The sequence below is a fragment of the Acanthochromis polyacanthus genome, chromosome 18, assembly GCF_021347895.1.
Source record: "Acanthochromis polyacanthus isolate Apoly-LR-REF ecotype Palm Island chromosome 18, KAUST_Apoly_ChrSc, whole genome shotgun sequence".
Classification (NCBI taxonomy): domain Eukaryota; kingdom Metazoa; phylum Chordata; class Actinopteri; family Pomacentridae; genus Acanthochromis; species Acanthochromis polyacanthus.
Window position 1 is genome coordinate 9,118,319 of NC_067130.1, and position 21,440 is coordinate 9,139,758.

General features: G+C 38.7%; 2 protein-coding genes across 4 annotated transcripts; one reads left to right on the plus strand and one right to left on the minus strand.

Moving 5' to 3' along the window:
- Positions 1-248: 248 nt before the first annotated feature.
- rcl1 (RNA terminal phosphate cyclase-like 1) lies at positions 249-11,823 on the plus strand. Of its 2 annotated transcripts, none has more exons than XM_051938604.1 (9): positions 249-457; positions 1,519-1,590; positions 1,893-2,068; positions 2,634-2,708; positions 2,810-2,934; positions 3,635-3,760; positions 3,858-4,039; positions 10,597-10,700; positions 11,586-11,823. In XM_051938604.1, the coding sequence occupies exons 1-9, from the start codon at positions 328-330 to the stop codon at positions 11,607-11,609; spliced, it is 1,014 nt and encodes a 337-aa protein (XP_051794564.1). In that variant the 5' UTR covers positions 249-327; the 3' UTR covers positions 11,610-11,823. The 2 variants fall into 2 exon arrangements, with proteins under 2 accessions (XP_051794564.1, XP_022053685.2); XM_022197993.2 differs by having other exon boundaries at positions 251-457; positions 3,858-4,014.
- anxa3b (annexin A3b) lies at positions 11,797-19,521 on the minus strand. Of its 2 annotated transcripts, none has more exons than XM_022197994.2 (14): positions 19,412-19,521; positions 19,034-19,076; positions 18,905-18,952; positions 18,159-18,246; positions 17,889-17,983; positions 17,691-17,804; positions 16,824-16,914; positions 16,633-16,712; positions 15,575-15,631; positions 15,006-15,099; positions 13,662-13,757; positions 13,491-13,549; positions 12,321-12,443; positions 11,797-12,173 (listed from the first exon to the last, which is right to left on the minus strand). In XM_022197994.2, the coding sequence occupies exons 2-14, from the start codon at positions 19,046-19,048 to the stop codon at positions 12,114-12,116; spliced, it is 1,020 nt and encodes a 339-aa protein (XP_022053686.2). In that variant the 5' UTR covers positions 19,049-19,076; positions 19,412-19,521; the 3' UTR covers positions 11,797-12,113. The 2 variants fall into 2 exon arrangements, with proteins under 2 accessions (XP_022053686.2, XP_022053687.2); XM_022197995.2 differs by lacking the exon at positions 19,412-19,521 and adding an exon at positions 19,245-19,358.
- Between the last annotated feature and the right edge of the window lie 1,919 nt (positions 19,522-21,440).

A 21,440-nucleotide genomic window follows, 5' to 3' on the forward strand; every position in this document is an offset into this window, starting at 1 on the left:
GAGACTTTATTTGCAGTATGATCTTATTTCTAACGTATAAATAAACAAAGATGAAATACTAAATGCTAACAAATATTTGGTTGTAATTCCCTTTGTTTATGTTTTATTTAGTTTTGTGCCTTTAAGACTCATTATTCAGTCACGCCCACTTAGTTTTAATGAATGGCTATGATGCCATCTAGTACCTCAATGTGGCAAACGCAGCCTTTTTGAAAAACACAAACGCCTCTTTTTTGACGCTCCTCGGCTGCCGTACTCTCGCCTCTCCCACTTCCTGGACCAAACACACGTGGATCTCACTGACGCCACTCGCAAAACAACAATAACATGGCCAGTCAGGGGCTCACCTACGACGGCTGCAATTTCTTCCGACAGCGGCTGGTCCTGGCCACTCTCAGCGGGAAGCGGGTGAAGATCAAAGGCGTCCGGAGCAGAGAGGACAACCCGGGGCTGCGCGGTGAGTCGCGGCTTCGCTCCGCGTGTGGCGTCGCAGTTAGCTCCGAGGCTAACGGGGCTAGCAGCTACGCAGTTGGGAGGCGGAGGTGGGGGGATTGGATAGAGATAGATAGATACATTATTATACCCGAGGGAAATTCAAGTGTCCGGCAGCTTACTTACAACAACATAAATAACAAAAATACAAGACACGCAGGTTAATAATATTGACATTAAAGGGTAATATACACTCTTTGGAAACTTGCTGTAAACAAAACACTTCTACTGTAAAAATCTGTAGAAATACTAAATGTAATTAAAATTCAATGGGCAGTATTTACACATTTCAAGGCATAGTAAGTTAAAGTGACATTGACAGGTAGTAGGAAAACAATTATATTAAGCGACTTATGTTGACATACATCAGTAGTTCCCTGGGTCAGTACATAATTGAGGGACTTTTGAAGTCCATGGGATATATCTTGCGTACATTTTTATTAAAAATAAAAAATAATAATAATGTTTTTATGTTCATTATGATCATGTCTTTACAAGTTCCATAATTATGTATTATGGAAACAATCAATTTTTTAAAAATATGGCTGAATATCACTAAAATGTCAACTATGTTACTAAAAGTCCCTCTATTGACCCGTCCAGGATGACATGAAAATGATGCATAATTATGAAAAATGACTCAAAAAATTATCCCAAGGACACAAAAATGATCCAAAATAATACTTAATAAAAATGTCTGACTATCACTAAAATGTCAACTAAATAACCGTCAGAATTTAATAACAACCACCTTCTAATTAGCTAAACAATAATAAAATGAGCTTATTCCAATATTGTTTGGATTGTGTTCTTTTTATTAATTTTTTTAGTCTTTTTTTGGCAATATATCAAATTTTATATGGAAAATAACAAATTGTATTGTTTGTTGAACAAACCTCCTCTTTGCTCAACAATTCTTGGTGATGCAAACCAAAGTTGCTTTATTTTAAGTAAATCTGCTTTTTATGTGCATGTTCTTACTGTTTTCTTTGACTTTCCGATGATATTTTCTTCTGCTTTCTCCAGATTTTGAGGCCAGTTTCATCAGGCTGCTGGACAAAGTGACAAATGGCTCCAGAATAGAAATAAATCAAACAGGTGAGCGTTAAAATGAATCTAGTTTGAGGTGCATCAGGTACAGTGGAGTTTATTTACTAGCTGTCAAAGACTAACAGTGTTAAGATTTCCGATTTGTGCAATGTAAAGACAATTAATTATAAAAATGAAAAGCACTGTTGTAGTTGTTTTGTGTGTGTTTTGCATTTTAATTAAATACAGCTTTAAGAAAAGGTGTTAACCTACGTCTTAAGGTTGAAGCTATAATAGCAAGACTGTAAATGTTGATGCTGTGTAGAAAATATTTCCATCTATGTCACAGACTCACTCTTTATCTTTACCAGGTACGGTGTTGTTCTACCAGCCCGGCCTGTTGTATGGAGGCTCTGTAGAACACGACTGTAACCCACAGCGTTCCATCGGATACTACCTGGAGGCTCTGCTCATGCTGGCTCCTTTCATGAAGACGTCCCTGAAGGCCACTCTGAGGGGCGTCACCAACGACCCCACAGACCCAACAGTAAATATAATCACCCTCTAATTAATCATATTGTCCTTCTTGCTTAGTTTTGATTAAACTGGGAGCTCAACCACGCCACTACGAACAAATGTGGTAAACTGAGTTGGGTGGTTAAGTGCACAACCAGCTTTATGGACATTTTTGTAACAAGTTTATAGTTCAAACCTGGAAAAATGTTCTGACATTCCTTTTTCCCCCTGTGACGCCCATTTTTTTCCTCATTCTTTGCCCCTAGTTTCTATTTTTATTACATTTTGTCATAGCAAGTCATTGTCAGACGCTGCATCGTCTTTTTTAGGGTCTTTGCTATGAGCTGCATTGTTTCAAAGAGGGTAATGTCAACACACCAGACAAAAGGAACCAGTAAGGAGCTGATGAATCGGAGGCATTGGAGAGAGCTGTTGTCATGGAAACAGTGAACAGCATCTCTGTTTGTTGCTGTGATGAGAATTTGTTTTTGTTGTAGGGTCTTGCCCTGTTGTTCTTTTGCAGAGAAGTTGACATTTTCCAACCCTCCGCCGACACAGAAGCTCGTTTCGGGATTTAGACTCTCTGTTTCCTGCAGGTCGACCTGCTGAAGTCCACGGCCGTCCCTCTGATGAAGCAGTTTGGGATTGATGGAGAAGGCTTTGATATCAAGGTGAGGACCTCCTTGTAACCTGCTGACAGGATGGAGTTTTTTCAAATAGAGGCAGCATGTTTTTCTCTAGTCTCAGTTTCTCTGTGCTGCTGCTCCCTCAGGTGGTGAAGAGGGGGATGGCGCCTGGTGGGGGAGGAGAGGTGATCTTCACATGTCCAGTCCGGAGGAGCATCAAACCAGTTCAACTTACAGACCCTGGCAAGATCAAACGGATCAGAGGAGTAGCGTATCCTTAATGGGCTTGCATTTGCTCAACTAATTGTCAGCTGTCAATATCAGCTGACAGTTATTTTCATTATTTATTCAAGATTTTGCTTGAAAAATAGCAAAAAAAAAATTGTGAAAAATTTTAATTTCTCTTTTTCACAATGTTCCAAAGTACACTGTGAGAACCATAAATAATTTTTATGTGCAGTTTAACCTCTAACTATATTCACTTTCCAAGGATTTGAAAAAGAAAAGCAGCAATTCCTCCCATTTGAGAACTTCGAATGAGATGTCTTTTGTCCAAGAAAATTACTTTCCAACCAGAATAACTGAGCTGATCGATGAATCAATCACACACAATCCTTTTATCTCCACTGTCTGTCTTAAACTTTGATTTTAAATCTGTTGATAATATACTAGTGCGTCTTCAAAAATTAGAACACTGAGGAGAAGATGTAATCTTTTTGCATTAAAGAAAGTGGAAAATTAAAAATGTTCTGAACTCATTAAAGTAAAATGTTTGAAGCATTTTTGTGTTTTGATCATTTTGGTCTACAGCTTAAAAAATGTCAGAATATTTAATATCGAGTTTACTATTTGAAATACTTTTGAAATGGTGTAAGTACAGTTAATGTATCGGTCTAGTTAATGGATAAGACTGCTGACTAAAACTCAAACTCACTGTTGGATATTGGAAATCCTTGATGTTTTAAACTCAGATATTCTGTGCGAGTTTCTCCTCAGATGGCCAACAGGATCGTGGACTCAGCCAGGAGCATCCTCAACCAGTTCCTCCCAGACATCTACATCTACACGGACCACATGAAGGGAGCAAACTCTGGAAAGTGGGTATCTCAGTGTACGTTTATTAGCTGTTAAATTGTAGGTATTCAGATGCGTCTCATGGACAGACATTAAATGGTTTGAATCGGTTTCCCGCAGGTCTCCAGGTTTTGGTTTGACGCTGGTAGCAGAGACGCTGAACGGCTGCTTCCTCAGTGCAGAGATGTCGTCCACACCGCAGGGGCAGGGAGACCCCGTACTGCCGGAGGACCTCGGTAGAAACTGTACCAAACTGCTTTTGGAGGAGGTGTATCGGGTAGGCAGTCGGACAATAGACACAAGTACAGTCGCATGTAAAATTATTCAACCACCCACTCACATTTTTGACATTCTGGCAAAATGAGCAACATTATAACTACAGGTGATTACTAAGTCATGTAGGAGTAGGGATGTCCGATACTGTTTGTTTTTTTTTTTTTTTGGCCAATATCCAATGTGCTGATATTGAGATCTAAGAACATTGCTGAGCTGGACACCATTGCCCTCGAGGAATGAGCTAAAATTCCTAAGGAGCGCTGCCAGAGGCTTGTTAGAGACGATAGCTCCCGTCTACAGCGGGTCATTGCGGCAAAAGTTCTAAAGATTCAGCCTCATAGGGGGTTGAATAATTTTGCAACCTGCTTTTTGTAAAAAAAAAAAAATGTTGAAATTTTGGATGGATTATGAACACCTTCCCCACATTCAGTCGTGTTAGTGATGTGGTTTTTGATATGCGTTATATCTCGGCTCTGGATCAGATTTAATTTTGGCCTTGAATGTGAATTTTAAATGATAATATTTATTTAGCTTCACCTAGACTCCCCTTGGCTCTAGAACAGGCTCTAGATACCCAGTTCTACAAGTTTTTTTGTTTGAACACAGATAGTTGTGCTTTTAAACATTCCATAGCTGTTTTAATCCAACACAGAAAGGCTTGGTTTGCAGTCTGCAGAGAGAATGTTATTTTAAAAAATACTACTTTTTTTTAATTTACTCAAACCAGTGTGGATTTGTAAACAAAACTCTCAGTTCCATTGTCATCCCCGGTGCTTTTTTCATGCCTCAGTGGCTCTAATACTGCAAGAGGAAACGCTTTCATCACCGAACAGATGCCGTTCAGAAAACCTGTCCTGTTCAATTTGCATAATTCACACAGGCAAGGTGGCTTTCTGCTTATTCTTATCTCTTGCAAGTCTGATAAGAGTTCAAAGAATACATTCCTGCTTGATTAGAATTCCTGTTTTTGCATAATGTGAAAGATGCCTAAATCGCAAAGTCTCGATCTGTGTGTCTCCCGCTGTGTCTGAAATAACACCAGCGCTAGCAGAGAGAAGTGGTTCTTTAGAGTAACATAAGCTCTATCTGTGGGCTCAAACGCATTCTGTCCAAAATGAGACAGCAGTGAGCGATAAGGAAGTGGTTTTGTAAACTGCGGCGTCAAATAAGCATCCTGACTTTGCAAAATCTCCATTCGCACTAAACTCGGCAGCTCAGCAAACCTTTTAATGCCTTTGACAAAAGCACACTGAGCAATGGCAGCAAATCATGTGTTTCAGAGATTCAGAAGTGTTTTAAAATTAGGAAAGACATGGTGCACATTTGCCCAGGTACAGTGATATGTCAAAGTTTGGGCACCCCAGATAATTTTCAAGATTTTCCTTTATAAATCACTTGTTGTTCGGATCAGCAATTTCAGTTAAATATATCAAATAGCAGACGAACACAGTGATATTTGAGAAGTGAAATGAAGTTTATAGGATTTATAGAAAGTGTGCAATAATTATTGAAACAAAAGTAGGCAGGTGCATAAATTTGGGCACCCTTGTTGTTTTCCATCCCTCCATCCATTCTCTATACACCGCTTTATCCTCACTAGGGTCGCGGGGGGTGCTGGAGCCTATCCCAGCTGACTCGGGCGAAGGCAGGGGACACCCTGGACAGGTCCCTAGTCTGTTGCAGGGCCACACCCTTGTTGTTTTATTGACTTGAATACCTGAAACTTACTGGCCTGAAATTGTGCAACAAAGAATTTTCTGATAGCCTCGATGCAAGACATGTTGCTGTTAGCACCAGAGCTAACATTAGCTACGACAGTCCTGAAACCGGCAAATGGTGTAGCCATCCCATAATAGGCCACTTTTCAAGACATTGAAAGTGCTTTAGTTTATAAAATAAATCTCAAAAAATTTAGTTGCCTGGAAAATCCAGACTGCCTTTATTTATGTATTAATATAAATACAAATAAAGGCAGTCTGGCATTGTGATGATAGGAGACGATTTCAAAAAGGAGGGGCTAACGAATGCAGCTTGAACGAGAAAGAACCAATCAGCGTAACACGGATGCAGCCGAGAAAGCGTCGCGGTGAATGATTACTGCCGTTTTTGTCACAAAAATCTGCGAATACATGGGGTACTCTCAAGTACAACACTTATTTTTGAAAAGGCTACGCAACAAAAGACTCCTTCCGAATGATTAACGGTGTTAGGAATAACTTTAAATCGGAGCCAAACCAAGTCGGTGCGTATGTGTAAAAGTTGCTTAAATTTACTCACACGTTTGGAACGGGATTTTCCTCTGTACAAACAATGGCAAGAAGCCGAAAGTAACGAGCCATCGTCGGAAGATGACGCAGCATTAACTCCCGCCTCCCGTGCTATGATTGGTCGTACCAAACTTTCCCGGGAGGGAAACGCGATTCAATTCGCCCAATGCCAACCTGATTCTCCTGTGTCTCCTAAAATGGAGATAGGAGATTACATGGAGATTCAGTTTGGATTTTCCAAGCTAAAAATTTAGCATAATAGCTATAAGGCTAGCCTAGCCGCGCTAGACAACCCACGGCAACGAATTTAGTTCTCTGCCAGGGAGGGTCTAGTTACCCTCCATAAGGCTCGAGGCTGGATTCTCCTAAAACTGGCCGGACCAATCACCATGAAGTGTAGAGTCAGAAGGCGGGTGTAACTAAGTGACGACAGAGGCGTGACGATTCTGACAGAAACAACCAGTGCACAATAAACAGTTATCTTTTGACTCGGCTTTGGCCACAGCGTTTAAAGATTTGAAGCTAAAATTCAACTTGAAAGATAAACAAAGGACGGCACTTAAGTGTTTCATTGAGAAGAAAGACGTATTTGGACTTATGCCGACGGGATATGGCAAATCCTTAATATACCAGTTGGCTCCGCGGCTCCGCTGGTTGGGAAGCTAATGGGACTTAGCCACAATCTGCCGGTGCTCTCGGAACTACGTCAGCCTATTCGTTGCGTTGATTGGTTGTATATCTACCCAATTGCTGCAGAGGGATTTGATAGACAACCTTTTAGCCCGCCTCCCTCCCTGTCAAGCTTCCCTAGACCCTTGTGCCGTCAGAAACATGGGTGTAGCATGGCTAGGCTACTATAAGGCCATTTTGAGTTTTCAGTAATCTGTGAATGTCATAGACAGATGAAAAATGCAGATAAATATAAATGAAACAAACATTTTTGTTGTTTAAGTTCACGTATATGTCTGTTATTTATTATTCATTGATTCAGTCTTCAAACAAAATTTATTTGATTTGCTTACATCCCACCTCCATCCATTCATCTTCCTTCCTTCCTTCCTTCCTTCCTTCCAACCCTTTTACTGTTTGAATTCAGTGTAAACATTTATATTCATATTCAAGTTTGACTCGCTCATAATTCCATGTGGTTGGTTCTGGTTCGGTTACTGTGCTGGAAAATCTCCCGTCACTGGAAGTTAAAGTGGCTCTTAATTGTCCCAAGACTGGGGAAAGCTGGAGAATCAGTTTGCTGTCTGTTGCTAGAAAAAGCAGAATTCTTGGGGAATACCTGACATACACCGTCAGGACACATTAGAATCCCATCAACAATGACATTCGCTGCTCTTGTTTACCCACATTCCCCGGTAATGACTGCCGTCTGCAGTTCAGCTGAGAAACTGTTTGTGGGCAGAAGCACAATGTACAGCCAAGCTAAAGGGTATTAGATTCAGACAATTTGATCATGGATTTCCTCTATTTCACGACTTACCAGTGACTTTCATGCATGTATGAGTCATTTTACAAGAAGATAACAGAATATGTTGCACAATTTTTACAACGTGATCACACTTGGGAGCCATAACGAAGGGCAAAAAGGTAGTGGATGTAGCACAATCCAAGGTGGCGTACAACTGGCGAATGTAAACAAATATGTCTTACAGCGCCACGTGACGACATATTCGTCTGCTCCATTTGCCAACTAGTTCAGACATAATGACGAAACGCCGTAGGTCGAGGACGCCATAAACCAAGGACCTCCTGTATCTAAAAACAGTTGTTCTAATAGATTACAGTTAATATAGAACAGGTAATTAAATAATTTTTCACTTGACATTATGAGGATTGTAAGATTTTCCTAATTTGTTTCCCTTTTCATTTATCTCTATCTTTTACACAGTTTTCTCAGATGTTGACTTCATAATGACTTTATTTAATGAATGTTGATCTCTGTGTGACTCCTACTTATAATGAACGTCAAATATCTGACTGACGACACTCTGAACCTTTAACTGTTTCTGTTTGTTGAAACCGGCTTGGTAAGTAGGGAATTCTTTTTTAAAAAAAAAAACCTTTAATATCACAATTTCTATGTCCATATCTTTAAATTTGTGTGGTATCTGTGCTCACAGATCACCTCATGTAGTCCCACGGGACAAAGAACCGCCTCAACAGAAAATGTACAATGAGATTCTGTGACTTCAGTTTGCGTCCACATGGCTCAGCCCCTCAGCCTTCTCTTATAGGAGCCATGTGAGTCCAGTTAGCTGGTCAGGGTAGTGCTGATTAACTCTGAAAGAGGAATATTGTTGGATGCATCCTCTTTACGCCAAGCAGCAGCACAGAGCCAACGTCTTTCTCCAGCTGTCTTAGAGGGCGGTGGGTTCAGAAAACCTTGAAAATAGTTTTGTTCCTGTTTTTAAAAGAGCTAAAGCTGCTGGAATTAGAAGGTAGATTCACAAACTAAATGTGGAAACCTGACAACATTTGAATAGTAGCTGATTTTAATAGCTAACTGCAGCAGGAGGGCAGAGTGAAGACAAAGGATTACACCAGAGCTTGTGACTCTTGGAATAGTTAATTTTTGAAATCTGAAAAAAGAAGACTTTCTTTTCTCGATTCACATTAAAGGGCAGCAGAGCTCTGTAGCTGTCAGTCTGTTTGTTTTCTGGTTAATCAGTACAGTCTACTAGTAGTAAACCAAAGCTACTCCATGGACTTTTTGTTTTTGGAAGCAACATCAACACAAGACAGGAGCTGATGTAAGTGTTGAAATGTTTCCGTTTCAAATTATCTTCAGTTTTGTCAGATATTTTTGTTGCTATGTGGAAACACATAGCATAGCAGTTGTTACTCAACAGGTGGTCAGAATCTGAAGAAACGGTCCAGTAGTTTTTATTTAACGCTGTGAACTCCTCGAGCATGCCAGTTTAGCAGTAAAAAGAATGACGTTAACCTGTTGGATTGTTCACTGCTGAGCTAACAGAAGAAAAACATGCTTTTGTATCACCCTGTTGGCATCAACTCAGCTTTGTGTCAAACAGTTTGGCAGGTTTAGGTGATCATCATGGAAGTTGCTTCAGTGTGTCTGTGCTGTTTGTTTTTTGACTGTTGGGAAATGATTTCCTTTCGCTTGAAGGATTCAAGGGACTTTTCCGCGAGGCCTTGTGGTCGACTGGTGGTTGGCCTCTTGGGACATTTCAACCGTCTCTGGGTAGAACTAGCGGTTAGAAACAAGAGTTTGTACTACAGTGAAGTAAAAAAAATAGATTTTCGAGGTCCTAATGAGCAGTGATGAAGCCAATAAATGTGATTTCTTTCATAGAATGTCCTTAAAAAGATCAGTATCTCATCCAAACAGTAGAAAGTACACGTGGAAAACCCATTTGTAATTTATTTTAATGACAATTACGGATAATATGTCAAAATAGGGAAAATCAGTTCATCATAGTAGAGTAAAATAAGTGAAATGATTCAAATTCATCGTGGCGGTTCAGGTGGTGTGTCCAGAGGGTTGCGCAGTTCAAGCCGTGACGTATTTGTTTGAATTCATTTTTACAACAGTTTGATAGATTTCATCCCCTTGACAGAGGAATGTAATAAGCAAAATCTATTCAACAGTAAAAACAATGTCGCCATGGTTTCAGTGATATGATTATGTAATTGAATCATATTCCTGCTGAAAAACTGTCACGGAGCCATAACGCTGCATGACTGGGCCACATGTTGGAGTAGACGCACAAACGGCCAATTTAAATGTCTTTTAGTTTTTAAAATATAGTCGGGTGTGTCCGGCTGTGCAGAGACGTCTTGGGAAATCACACATAAGTCTTGTGAAGTAATGGCAGGGGTATGTCCTCGCTTGGATGCAGCGTGTGGATGTTCTGTCCTCTAAATATCATGTGTAGAAGAAATACGGAGCACTGGCAAAGGCTAGAAATTCAGAAAGAAAACAAGGAGAAAACAAGGAGGGAGCTGAGTAGGATAAAATCATGTCAACTCAGGAAAAATGACCAAGAGTCAAACAAAACTTGTATTCTGTCACTGATTTCTGTTGTGAAAAAATGCATTTTGAACTACAATGTTGAAGTGAATTTTACAATGACATTAAAAACTGTTGATAGTTGTTTTTCTAGGAGTTGTAGCTTCAGGTGAATGTTTGTTTTTGGTTTGGATCAGGATCTGTCAGCGGTGAACCTGACACGGTCAATCCCAAAGTCACGGGGTTCATCTCTTTCTAAACATTTCCACCTCTGTGACGTTTGTCGCTGTTGTTTTTGTCACTGGAACACGTGCCCCCTCCTCTTTGTCTGCTTTAGGGTGGCTGCGTGGATTCGTCCAATCAGAGCCTGGCGCTGCTCTTGATGACCCTTGGCCAACAGGATGTGTCGAAGGTTCTGCTCGGACCGCTCTCTCCGTACACGTAAGCTGTGATCATTCGTTACCTAACACACACACAGACCGCTCTGTCCTACTGAACTTTACCAACAGGCCCTTTGGTAATTCACAAGTTTATGTAGAGATGACAAATGCAGAAGGTGGTTATTCTTCTACTGGTCTAGACAGTGCTTCCAAATAAATAAATGACTGTGACGATTAACCCTGTAAGACCCAAATATAGAAAAAAAATTGCATATATATATATATATATATATAGTTTTTGGTTGCAAGAACACACCAGTTGAGAACAAATAAGATTCAGTGAAGACAGTCTTGTGGTTCTGCAAAGTGAATAAAAAATGCACATGAGCAGTTGTTTTCTTTAAATGTCAGTCAGCCAGCTTTCAGTCACTTTTCCCCCCTATAGAAAACGCTCACATGCTTTTAAACTCCTGCATTATCAGGGGAGTCGGCCAGCTGTGTGTTTACATTGTGAGTTCATACGAAGGTGGAGGTGTGATGCATGTCAATGTATTTACATTACAAACCCTTTTAAATGCGAAGGTAAAAAGCAGTCGAGCACGAGACGTCTTGGTGAATGCAGAGCGAACTATGAACTGTCCATTTTCAGTTATCATGGTACCGGTGCTGTGTCCCTCCCAAGTACAGTACTATGATAACTGAAGATTGGCAGTGCCATCACAATACACTCTTCATCTTCCTCAGGTAATGATGAATACAGTCAGCGTGCTTGCAGTGTGTATTTTATTTTACAGTTAAAAGGTTGAAACTAATGTGGATAAGAGATTAAAAAGCAGCTGTACTGTTATTGTGTAATATTTGGAATAGATCCTGACTGTTTTGGGATTATGTGTAAAATGCAAACAGAAATGAGGCATTCATAATAAAATCTCTCTCTCTCCTTCAGGATCGAGTTCCTCAGACACATTAGAGATTTCTTCCAGATCATGTTCAAGATCGAGGTCCAGAAGCCTTTAGAAGATGAGAGGAAAGGAGGCGACAAAGTCCTGATGACCTGTTTAGGAGTTGGTTACAGCAACATCAACAAATCCATTAAATAGTATTTTTTATATAAACATTGCTGTTTCATGTTTTATCACTTTTCTCACATCAAACAGTTGAATAAAGTATTTTTATTTCTCGTCGGGCTGTTTGTGTTTACAGTATATTAGAGGATACATGTGAAATACAAACTATTTTAAATGCACAAAAACACATTCAGCAGCTTCTTCTTAAATCTTGGCTGCAAAGGACTGTAGTCTAATACCTTCAAAACTTCAGTGAACATGAGTGGAAATGCACGCTGTAAAGCATTTCTAGATGTTTACTTCCAGCCATTGCTAGTGGAAAGGTCAGTCACTGGTCATTGTTGCTTTTAGATGTAAATTCTTCCTTTCTGCTTTGGGGAAATCTGCACTTCACAACGCGGGAGCAGTTAGTCATCTTGGCCACATAGACGTTTGAGGGCGTCGCCATAGCTACCGGACACTTCAGACTGCAAAAACATGGGAGACAGAAGAGCAGGAAATCATCATAAATCTAAATAGATGTCCTCTGATGGTAGCTGTGCAGCAAAATTCTTGTCCAGTGTCTCATAGATGGATACCAAACCAGCAAGTTAAGTTTAGATGCCTTTACTGACCTCTAACTGGGAGTAGAGGGTGACTCCAAACAGCTTCTTGTACTCTGCTCGAATGTCCAACAAATCGATCTCTGAGCGACTGACGAGTATCCTGGTCAGAGTGGACTCTGTGGTCCCTGCACCCTGGATAGATAGATACTTCATTAATTATGAGGGAAATTCAAAGTATTCAGCAGCTTACATACAACAAAAAATGACAAAACAGGCAGGTTAGTAACATTAACCCTCGTGTCGTACTGCGTGTCAAAACTGACCCGTTTTAAAGTTTGAAAACGTGAGGGAAAAAATATATTTTCATACTGAAACTTCTGATGTCCACATTTCAACATTTTGGGAAATCTTTGAACATTTTTTGGTGGGGAAAAAAATGTTGAAAATGTTTCTTTAAGAACATTCACATAAAAATCAACCAAAATCCAGCGAAATTCGCTGGATTTTGGTTGATTTTTATGTGAATGTTCCTAAAGAAACATTAGAAGTTTTACTGATATATATGTGGAATCACTTTAGATATTTTTAGGATTTTTTTTGGAAGATTTATACTCATTTTTTAAAAAAAAATATTTACAACAATTTTCTTGCCAAATTTGGGGGATTTTTTTCGACATTTTGGGGGGATTTTCAGACAAGGAAAGAATATTTTTTGGTGCCTGTAAATGAGGACAACAGGAGGGTTAAAGGTTAGTATATACTCTTGAAAAACTTGCTGTACAATACTACAAACAAAACATATCTAATTTTAAAAGCAATAGAAATAACTATGTTAAAAGTCAATAGACAGTATTTACATCTTTCAAGGCACAGTGATTTAAGAATAGTTTGGGGAAACAAAGTCACAAATTGATCCTAAATAAATCATCTTCTCAAATTCTACTGCTGCTTTCTCATCCTGCGGCAACATATTTCCCTCCGTCTGCACTTTCACACGTGTTTCTGTTTATCTGCTTCAGACCCCGTTGCCACATTTCAACCAGGCTGCTCATGGAAGTCAAAGTAGCGGCTGTAAAACATGGCTTAACATTCCTTTCCAAGCTGCTGGTGACCAGTGCAGTCACAATAAAGGACAATGTGCAGCCAAACAATATGAGGATTTAATTAGGCAGCTGTTTCTGGTGGGCTTCGGAGTTGAAAAGGTCCTCATGATACAGACAGACACACGACAGGACGTACCTTCATGCTCTTGAGAAGCTTCTCAGCGAGGTACGCCGGAGTGTTCTTCACACACTTGACTGAACAGGAAAAGAAGTTAATAAGTTTTATGCCAAATGGACCTCAGATGTGCAACAATGACGAAGATGTAACACAAAAAAATAGATGAATTTTATTTGACATTTTTCTCACCTATGGCCACAAGCACTTTCTCCAAGTTTCCAGACATCTCACTCTCTATGCTCTCCTGCAGAGTCTTCTTGCCGATGTTCTTGTACTCAATCAGAGCTGCAAAAACCACATAGGAATAGAATAAGACTTTTTATCCAGTCTTTTGCCCACATCTGAAACATCTCCACAAATATTGGATGGACAACTATTAAAACTTGCACTGATTTTAGCCCTCTGTACCCCCAAATAGTTTCTTGGTTTTTTGCTCGTCGTCATATGTTTATTCACTGTAGGCTCATTTTTATTGCAATATAAAGTTCTGTGTCTTTATGGAAACAGCACAGCCAGCAGACAGAACTTATAAATGTCCTCTGTGCATTTTAACACAGTCACTATTCTACTAATGATTTAAAACGTGTTTTTTTCTTTGATTTTGTCACAAAACCTCCAAGTGCTTAAAGGTGGTTCTACATTCTATAGATATTTTACTACTTACATTTTTAATCTGTTTCCACCCTGTTCTCGTATTTTCTCTGTAAAAGCACATCCTGCAGTTCATCCTAAATGAATTTCTGTCCATTGTGTGGTTATGGGTCGCAACACTTTTGCTGATGGATTCTTTTAAATGATGGCTTGAACAAAATCTGGTTCAAGCCATCGTATCAGTTTTGGTAAATATTTGAAAGACACAAGCAGAAAAAAAAGTAGTTTTGATAAAATATTACATTTGATTATTTTTCCTGATGGAATGTCACGTGATTAGTTCAAAGGCTGTCACAGAGTTGGAAATCTGACTATTCCTTCAGTTTCTGGCTCTGATAACTGGCATAATTTTGATCTTTTGGAGACAACATGCCTTTCAAATCCACTGCTTTGGGGTTCAGAGAGTTAATGGTTCCCAAAGGATGAATTTATGACTTTAGATTCATCACCATCACACTTCTGGCTTTTAACGCGTTGAAATCCTTTCAATGGATTCCCATGAAGTATTAATGGTGACAAGGGAAGGAATCCTAATAAAATACTGAACTTCTAGTGCCATAATCAGGTCAAATGTTTGGTACATTCATTACTTTGCTTCATGTCCAGATACCTCTTAATCTAATGACACTTCTGCTTTGTGTTTAATGATTACTAACAAACTTCCTCAGACCGATGCAGTGCCATACTGTGGCTAAACATGATCAGCATGACTGCATTACATCAACACGTTGCCATGGTGAGAAATTCTGACGTTAGTGTTCAGCTCAAAGCACCACTCTCCCTCTGAGCTGCTTGCACTATAAACTCCTAATCTTGTTTATTTTACATTACAGTTATTAGATTTGTGTCTACAGACAAAGTAAACATCAGTGATCAACTCACTTTGCCGAAGCTGCGGAACACTCCTGTGGCACAAAATGTCGATAAACTTCTCCTCATCAGTTCCCCATTTCTTCTCTCCTGCTTCATACAAGGCCTGTGTGGAAGGAGACTGGATTTACTTAGGGAAGGCTGTAGACCATAAATGAATAAAAACATGTCCTGTCGCTGGTAGGTACAGAGCAGGTGAATCATGCCATTAAACAAAGAGATAATGGCAGTTTACACACACATCAACTTAATGCAACACAAAGGAGGATTTCGACATGTTAATCGTGTGCAGTGTTGGGCGGGTTCAGACTTGCATCAGTGAGTGAGGTGTGCTAACTGAAGCAGATGCCTTAACAGTTTATCAGTGTGTCAGGTCAAGCCAGAAATGTGAAAGTAACAGCTGAACTGGCTGTAAAAACGCTGAAAAGTGTAATGTTTTAATGAGCATTATAGCCTTAATGCCTGTCTTCTGGGTCAATGCATAATCTAAGTGTTTAGATAAGACTTCAATTTTCTTGAAAAAGAGGCAAAAAACACAAGGTCTGACCACATAATGAATGATCCAAATGTAGAGAGTGTACCTTAGCATCTGCTTTAGCCTTTGCAGTATCCACATTGGTCGTCTCGTCTCTCTTCCCCTGTGAGGAAAAACACAAGAACATACACTGAGCAAAAATATCAATGCAGAGAAACAGCTGATAATGTCATTTCTGTATCATTTGAATTTTTTTTTCGAGCTGTAAGGCTGGCTAATCCACATCCTCATCAGACGTAGCTTTAAAGGACAAAGATCAGATAGTGTGACCAGAACACAGACACTTCTTTGACCAGTGACTGTAAAAGGCCTCCTTAAAATGCAAGTTTATTCAAATGGCACAACGCCACAGATGATGAAAGACAAGAACAGGCTGCTGGCATACTGGATGTTGCCATATCAGTTAGAGCACGTTAATGTCCACAACTTCACCATTTCTAAAAAAAATTCACCAAAATGTCCACCCACTTCACCTAAATGTCCAAAAACGTTAAAATGTCCACCAACTTCACCTAAACGTCCAAAAACAACGTTAAAATGTCCACAAACAACGTTAAAATGTCCACCCACTTCACCTAAATGTCCAAAAACGTTAAAATGTCCACCAACTTCACCAATTTGTCCACTAACTTTACTAAAATGTTCACTAACTGTTAAAATGTCCATGAACTATGTTAAAATGTCCAACCACTTCACCTAAATATTCACCAGCTTCACTAATGTCCACCAACTTCAAATAAAAATGTAATACACTTGAGCGTCTTTGAAAGGTATTTTAATATCCTTACAATTTACCAGTTTAGATAAACGCAGATCTTGTAGAAAACCTTTTATTTTTCTCTGCAATTCATCCCTTTAACTGATAAATTAGTTAAATGTACTAATGTACTCAAATAAGACTATATAATCTTCAGTTGATCAGAAATACAAAGTCGTTTTTTCTCTGCGGGTTTTTGTTTTGAGGATTCCATGGATATGAAGGAATTTCTGTGTTTTTGATCCCTGCATATTTTTGAGGTCGGTCAGGAATGTGCACCGCTCTGGGTCAGGTTCTTGTCTGCTGGGAATGCCCTCCCGTAGCACGTTTAATCTAACGTACAGTACCTCAGCCAAGATGAGCAGTGCCTTGCCATAATCTCCAGACACCTCCGACTGCAGATCATGAATCATCGATCTTCCAGTTTCTGCAGTGAAACAAAAATGCACAGAATTTCACAAGAATTAGACACATTACATCATGAGCAACTGCCAGTCTCCTTACTGTACCGTCAGTTGTGAAATTAGAAATAATTTACCTGCCAGGTAGGCTTCAGATAAGGCACGGATCTGTCTGTTGGATCTGGAGGCAAAGATTTCCGTCAGCGTACTCTCTGTGGTTCCTGCACCCTGCATGTGGAAGGTTATATACACAACAAATCATAATGTGATAACAGAGCGAAACAAAAGTGTATTCAGATCTGAAAATCAGGCTAATGTACATGTATGAAACATAAACAATCATGACCAAACTGTAAATATAGTAAAATAGGATGAATCCAAACAAATCTGAAGCAGATTAACTCTCCTGTTTGTCTTCAGTTACCAGCACCAAAAAGTATTGTTTTCTTGTCTGAAAAAATCCAACAATTCAGAAAAAAAAAAAATTCCCCAAATTTCAGAAAATTTGCAAAAACTTTCAGGAAGAAAATTCCAATAATTTCTTAAAAGTTTTGTTTTAAAAAGATTCCAAAATTTGGCAAGAAAATTCTTGTAAATATTCTCAAAAAAATGAGTAAAAATCCTCCAAAAAAATCCTAAAAATATCTAAAGTGATTACATGTGTATCAGTAAAACTTCTAATATTTTCTTTAAGAACATTCACAAAAAAATCAACCAAAATCAAGAAACATTTTTTTAAACATTTCCTTTTTTTCCACTAAAAAATGTTCAAAAATTTCCCAAAAATGTTGAAAATGTGGACATAAAAATAGCTTTTTCCCACATTTTAAAACTTTGAAGTGGGTCAATTTGACCCGCAGGACGACACGAGGGTGAAGTATGTATAGACAAAAAAACAGTCTTTGCTCCTTGTCAAATATAGAAATTCTTATTGCAATATTTTTGTTTCTATCCTGATTGTTGAAATATGCAACACTTTATCTCAAAGGCAGCTGAAGTCTCACCTTGATGGCTCTGATGACTTCCTGACAGTCAAAGATGGCGGGAGGCATCACCAAGGCGACCAACAAGTCCTCAAAGTCTCCATGAGTGTCGCCCTCCAGGTCATCTACTAATTTCTGATGGAGAAACACCAACAAGAATCTCACTTTGCGTCTCTCTCTCTCTCTCTCTGAAAGTAATATTGTAAATTATTCACATACCCTTCCTGAGGCTTTCTCGTAAGCCTTGGCGATGAGCTGACGCTGGGCGCTACTTCTTTGGGTCAACACCTCAATCAGCGTCTTCTCTGTTGTACCTGTGAAGATGATAACACCAGAAAGACTTCCGCTAAACTTTATCCATCCGTGTAATCAAACAAAAACCTAAAATTACTTCCATTTGCATCATACATCAGTTATGTGGCACTGGTGCATATTCAGTGAAATACGATTGCAATGTTATGTGTTATTAATGGTCACTTATCAGCTTACCGAGCCCCTCTATGGCCTTCCTTAGTGCGGAAACATCTTCGTCCACTTTGAAATTTGCCTTGTCCTTCACAGTTCCTCTCGTGTTTGTCTGGGAACCACAAAAATAAGGCATAACAGAAAGAAATCATTCACAAACAATGGCATTACAATATGTAGACAATACAGAGTTTGATTTATTACTTTGTAAGATAAGATAATCCTTTATTGTCCCCATGCCAGGGGAAATTCACATTGTTACAGCAGCAATAAACACTTGTATTATAGTAATAATCATAATTATATTTACAATATACAAGGATTTAATTAGTTTTAGTGTTTTATTCTGTATTATGTCCTGTTTATTTTAGATGTTCTCTCGTTATATTTTACTTTTAGCTTCCTGGTTCTTTGGTGTGATGTCGTCTCTCTAACTCTTTAATACGCTATTTTTTTTTTTACTTTGAATTTTAACCCTCAATCTTGTTCTTTAATATTCAAACTTCCTAGTTCTCTTGTTTGAGCTGTGTGCTAATCTAGCTAATGATTCATTAAATTTCTTGTCATTTTTACTATTTATTTTTAATTTACTGCTCTGACTTGTCTCCTATATAACTTGTTTCTCTCTGTGTTTGCATGTTGTAACTGTTAAAGCACTTTGTGAATGCTGTTCTTAAGGGTGCTATATAAATAAAGTTATTACATTATTATTATAATCATGTCCACTAACAGATCCTGCACACTTAAAGTTAAGAGTGTGTCCAACTTACTGTCACTGTGAGTGAGGAGGGAGAGTCTAAGAGCAGGTCCAAGTCATCCTACAATACACAGAAAACAAATACACTTAAATTTAAGCCTATGATACAGTTCTTCTCCACAAATTGTGTCCAACTACTCACCCAAACATTAGACATCGTCGTGGTTGTAGAGAAAAGTTTCAAACTAAGGAGAAAAAGTCACAAATTCAGCACCTTCGCTGTATAAAATGTAATAAAATCTTTAGATATTTCCGCTTCTGAGAGGTTATCTGCAAATTTCCTCTTCAGTAATCACCCTTATCTACTTCGAGTATCACTGCGTTTTTCTCTAAATGTCCTCCAATGCAACTACCTTCATTTGACAGTCAAAGCAGACGCGTGTGCGAAAACAGAGCAGCACAAAATAAATCCTGTAGCCTTGTAACGACGATGACTGCAGTCTAAAGGATTAAAAAAGAGAAAACATCGAACACAGACGGGGATCTAAAGTGAGAAAAGTGCATATTTTCTTCTTCTTACCTCAGCGAAACGGGAGGATTAATGTCAGAGGAGGAATTTCACAGCATTTCGAACTGGTCACGCCTTTCAGAGAAGTTGAGAAAGAAACGCCCATCAGAGGCTGGAGGAAGCTGAATCAGAAACTCCTCCTCACTGGTGGAAAATAACAGGACGTTACTAGACGTTATCTGATTCCTTTACGCAGCAACCGACATCTCAGCTGAGGTTCCCAAACGCGCAATTTATTTATAACAGTAATACAGAGTCCATGCATTACATACAAGTAATAACAACCATATGGTTCAACATATAACTGAGGGACTTTTGAAGTCCATAGGATATATCTTGCATACATTTTTATTCAAAATAAAAGTAATAATAATGCTTTTTATTTTCATTATGATCATGTCTTTACAAGTTGCGTAATTATTTGTAACGGAAGCAATCACTTATTAATAAAAAAAATGACTGGATATAACTAAAATGTCAACTAATTCCATAACAACCACCTTCTAATTAGATAAACAATAATAAAATGATCTCATTCAAAAATAGTTTTGATTGTGTTCTTTTTATTAAGTTGAGATAATCATGACAGATTTTTCCGTTTTTGGCAATAAATTGTATATGTAAAATGACAAATTGTATCTGTGTATGAGAAATCACTTTTAATCAAAGACTGTATAATACATATATAAATATTCTAAATATGTATGTGTGTGTCTACATATACAATCTTTTTCTAACCTAAACCAGTAAAAATATGCTTTTTGTTTCATTTTTAATTATCTGCAGAGTAATTGCATTTATCAAAGAAATATAGGCTAGTGCAGTTGAAAGACAGAGGAGAAAAAAAAAACCTGAATCACTATAAAACTATATGATTTTGCCTTCTGCAGTGTGGCGCCCTACAAGTAAATGAAGTCCTGTAGACTAATGGTTCCAAAGTCATGTTTACTTTCTGAGCAGAGAAAAAGGAAGGAGAACCAGGAAGAGATGCTTGTTTTATTGGTCTCATCTCTTATTCATTGCGCCACCTGGTGGATGGAAGGAAATGCTCTATACCTAGCCTGTACATGCTCCAATCTACCTGAAATTTTACATGTGTGATCACAGTTCAAGCCTAATGACTTCCATTGGCCAAAATACACTCCAGGTTGCAGTGCCATCTAGTGGACGTGCGTGGATTCGCCGACCAGCGAGAATGTGAGGACCTGTTCAACGCTGCTTGCAGCTTTAATTTTAATCTGTATTCATTAGAGTTCACTAGAGTTGTTAAGAAGCTTTTGTGTATTGATAAATATTAGCTCAGTCACATTGTAGATAATAGACCTTCATACTGGCACTGTTCACGTGCAGATATTAATAATTACCAGCATTAAACACCTAGTGTGTTGGATTTAGTGGCACCTATCAAGTCTCCTGCACATAATTCAATGGAAAAACGTGAGACATTCTGTGGAAGCAGTGTTTGGTTGATCTGCTCTGGGCCTACTGCAGAAACATGACAGTGCAACGTGACGGGCTCTGCGCAAATGGACCGCCCTGTCTAAATATGCAGAGCTCAGTCTAAGCAAACAAAAACACCATTCATAATGACAAGTAATTTGGTGAACTGCACAATTTACCCTATGATAAATTGTGGCTTCATGATATACAAATCAAACTGTAATTATGGATACTGTATTCCATTTCTGCTAATAGATCACTTTAAATCCTACACAGTTATCCTTTAAAACCAGTGAAAGGTGGATAACAATGATAATCTCATCATCACTGGGATGTGTTATGCTGTCAGTGAACAGATAATATTTGAAGCTGATGTGTTGGGAGCTGCAAAAATGAGAACAATCTAAGGGGAAATGGCAATGGCTAGACTACTGGGTCAAAAATTGCAGATTTTATGGGATGTTCTCAATATGCAGTAGATAGTACCACCAAACCGAGACGGGAAAATGACCACCAAAGGCTCACTGATGAATGTGTGGAACATAGAGGAGCTTCTGTTGTACAAACTGATGAAAACTTTAATGCTGGCTATGATGAAGAG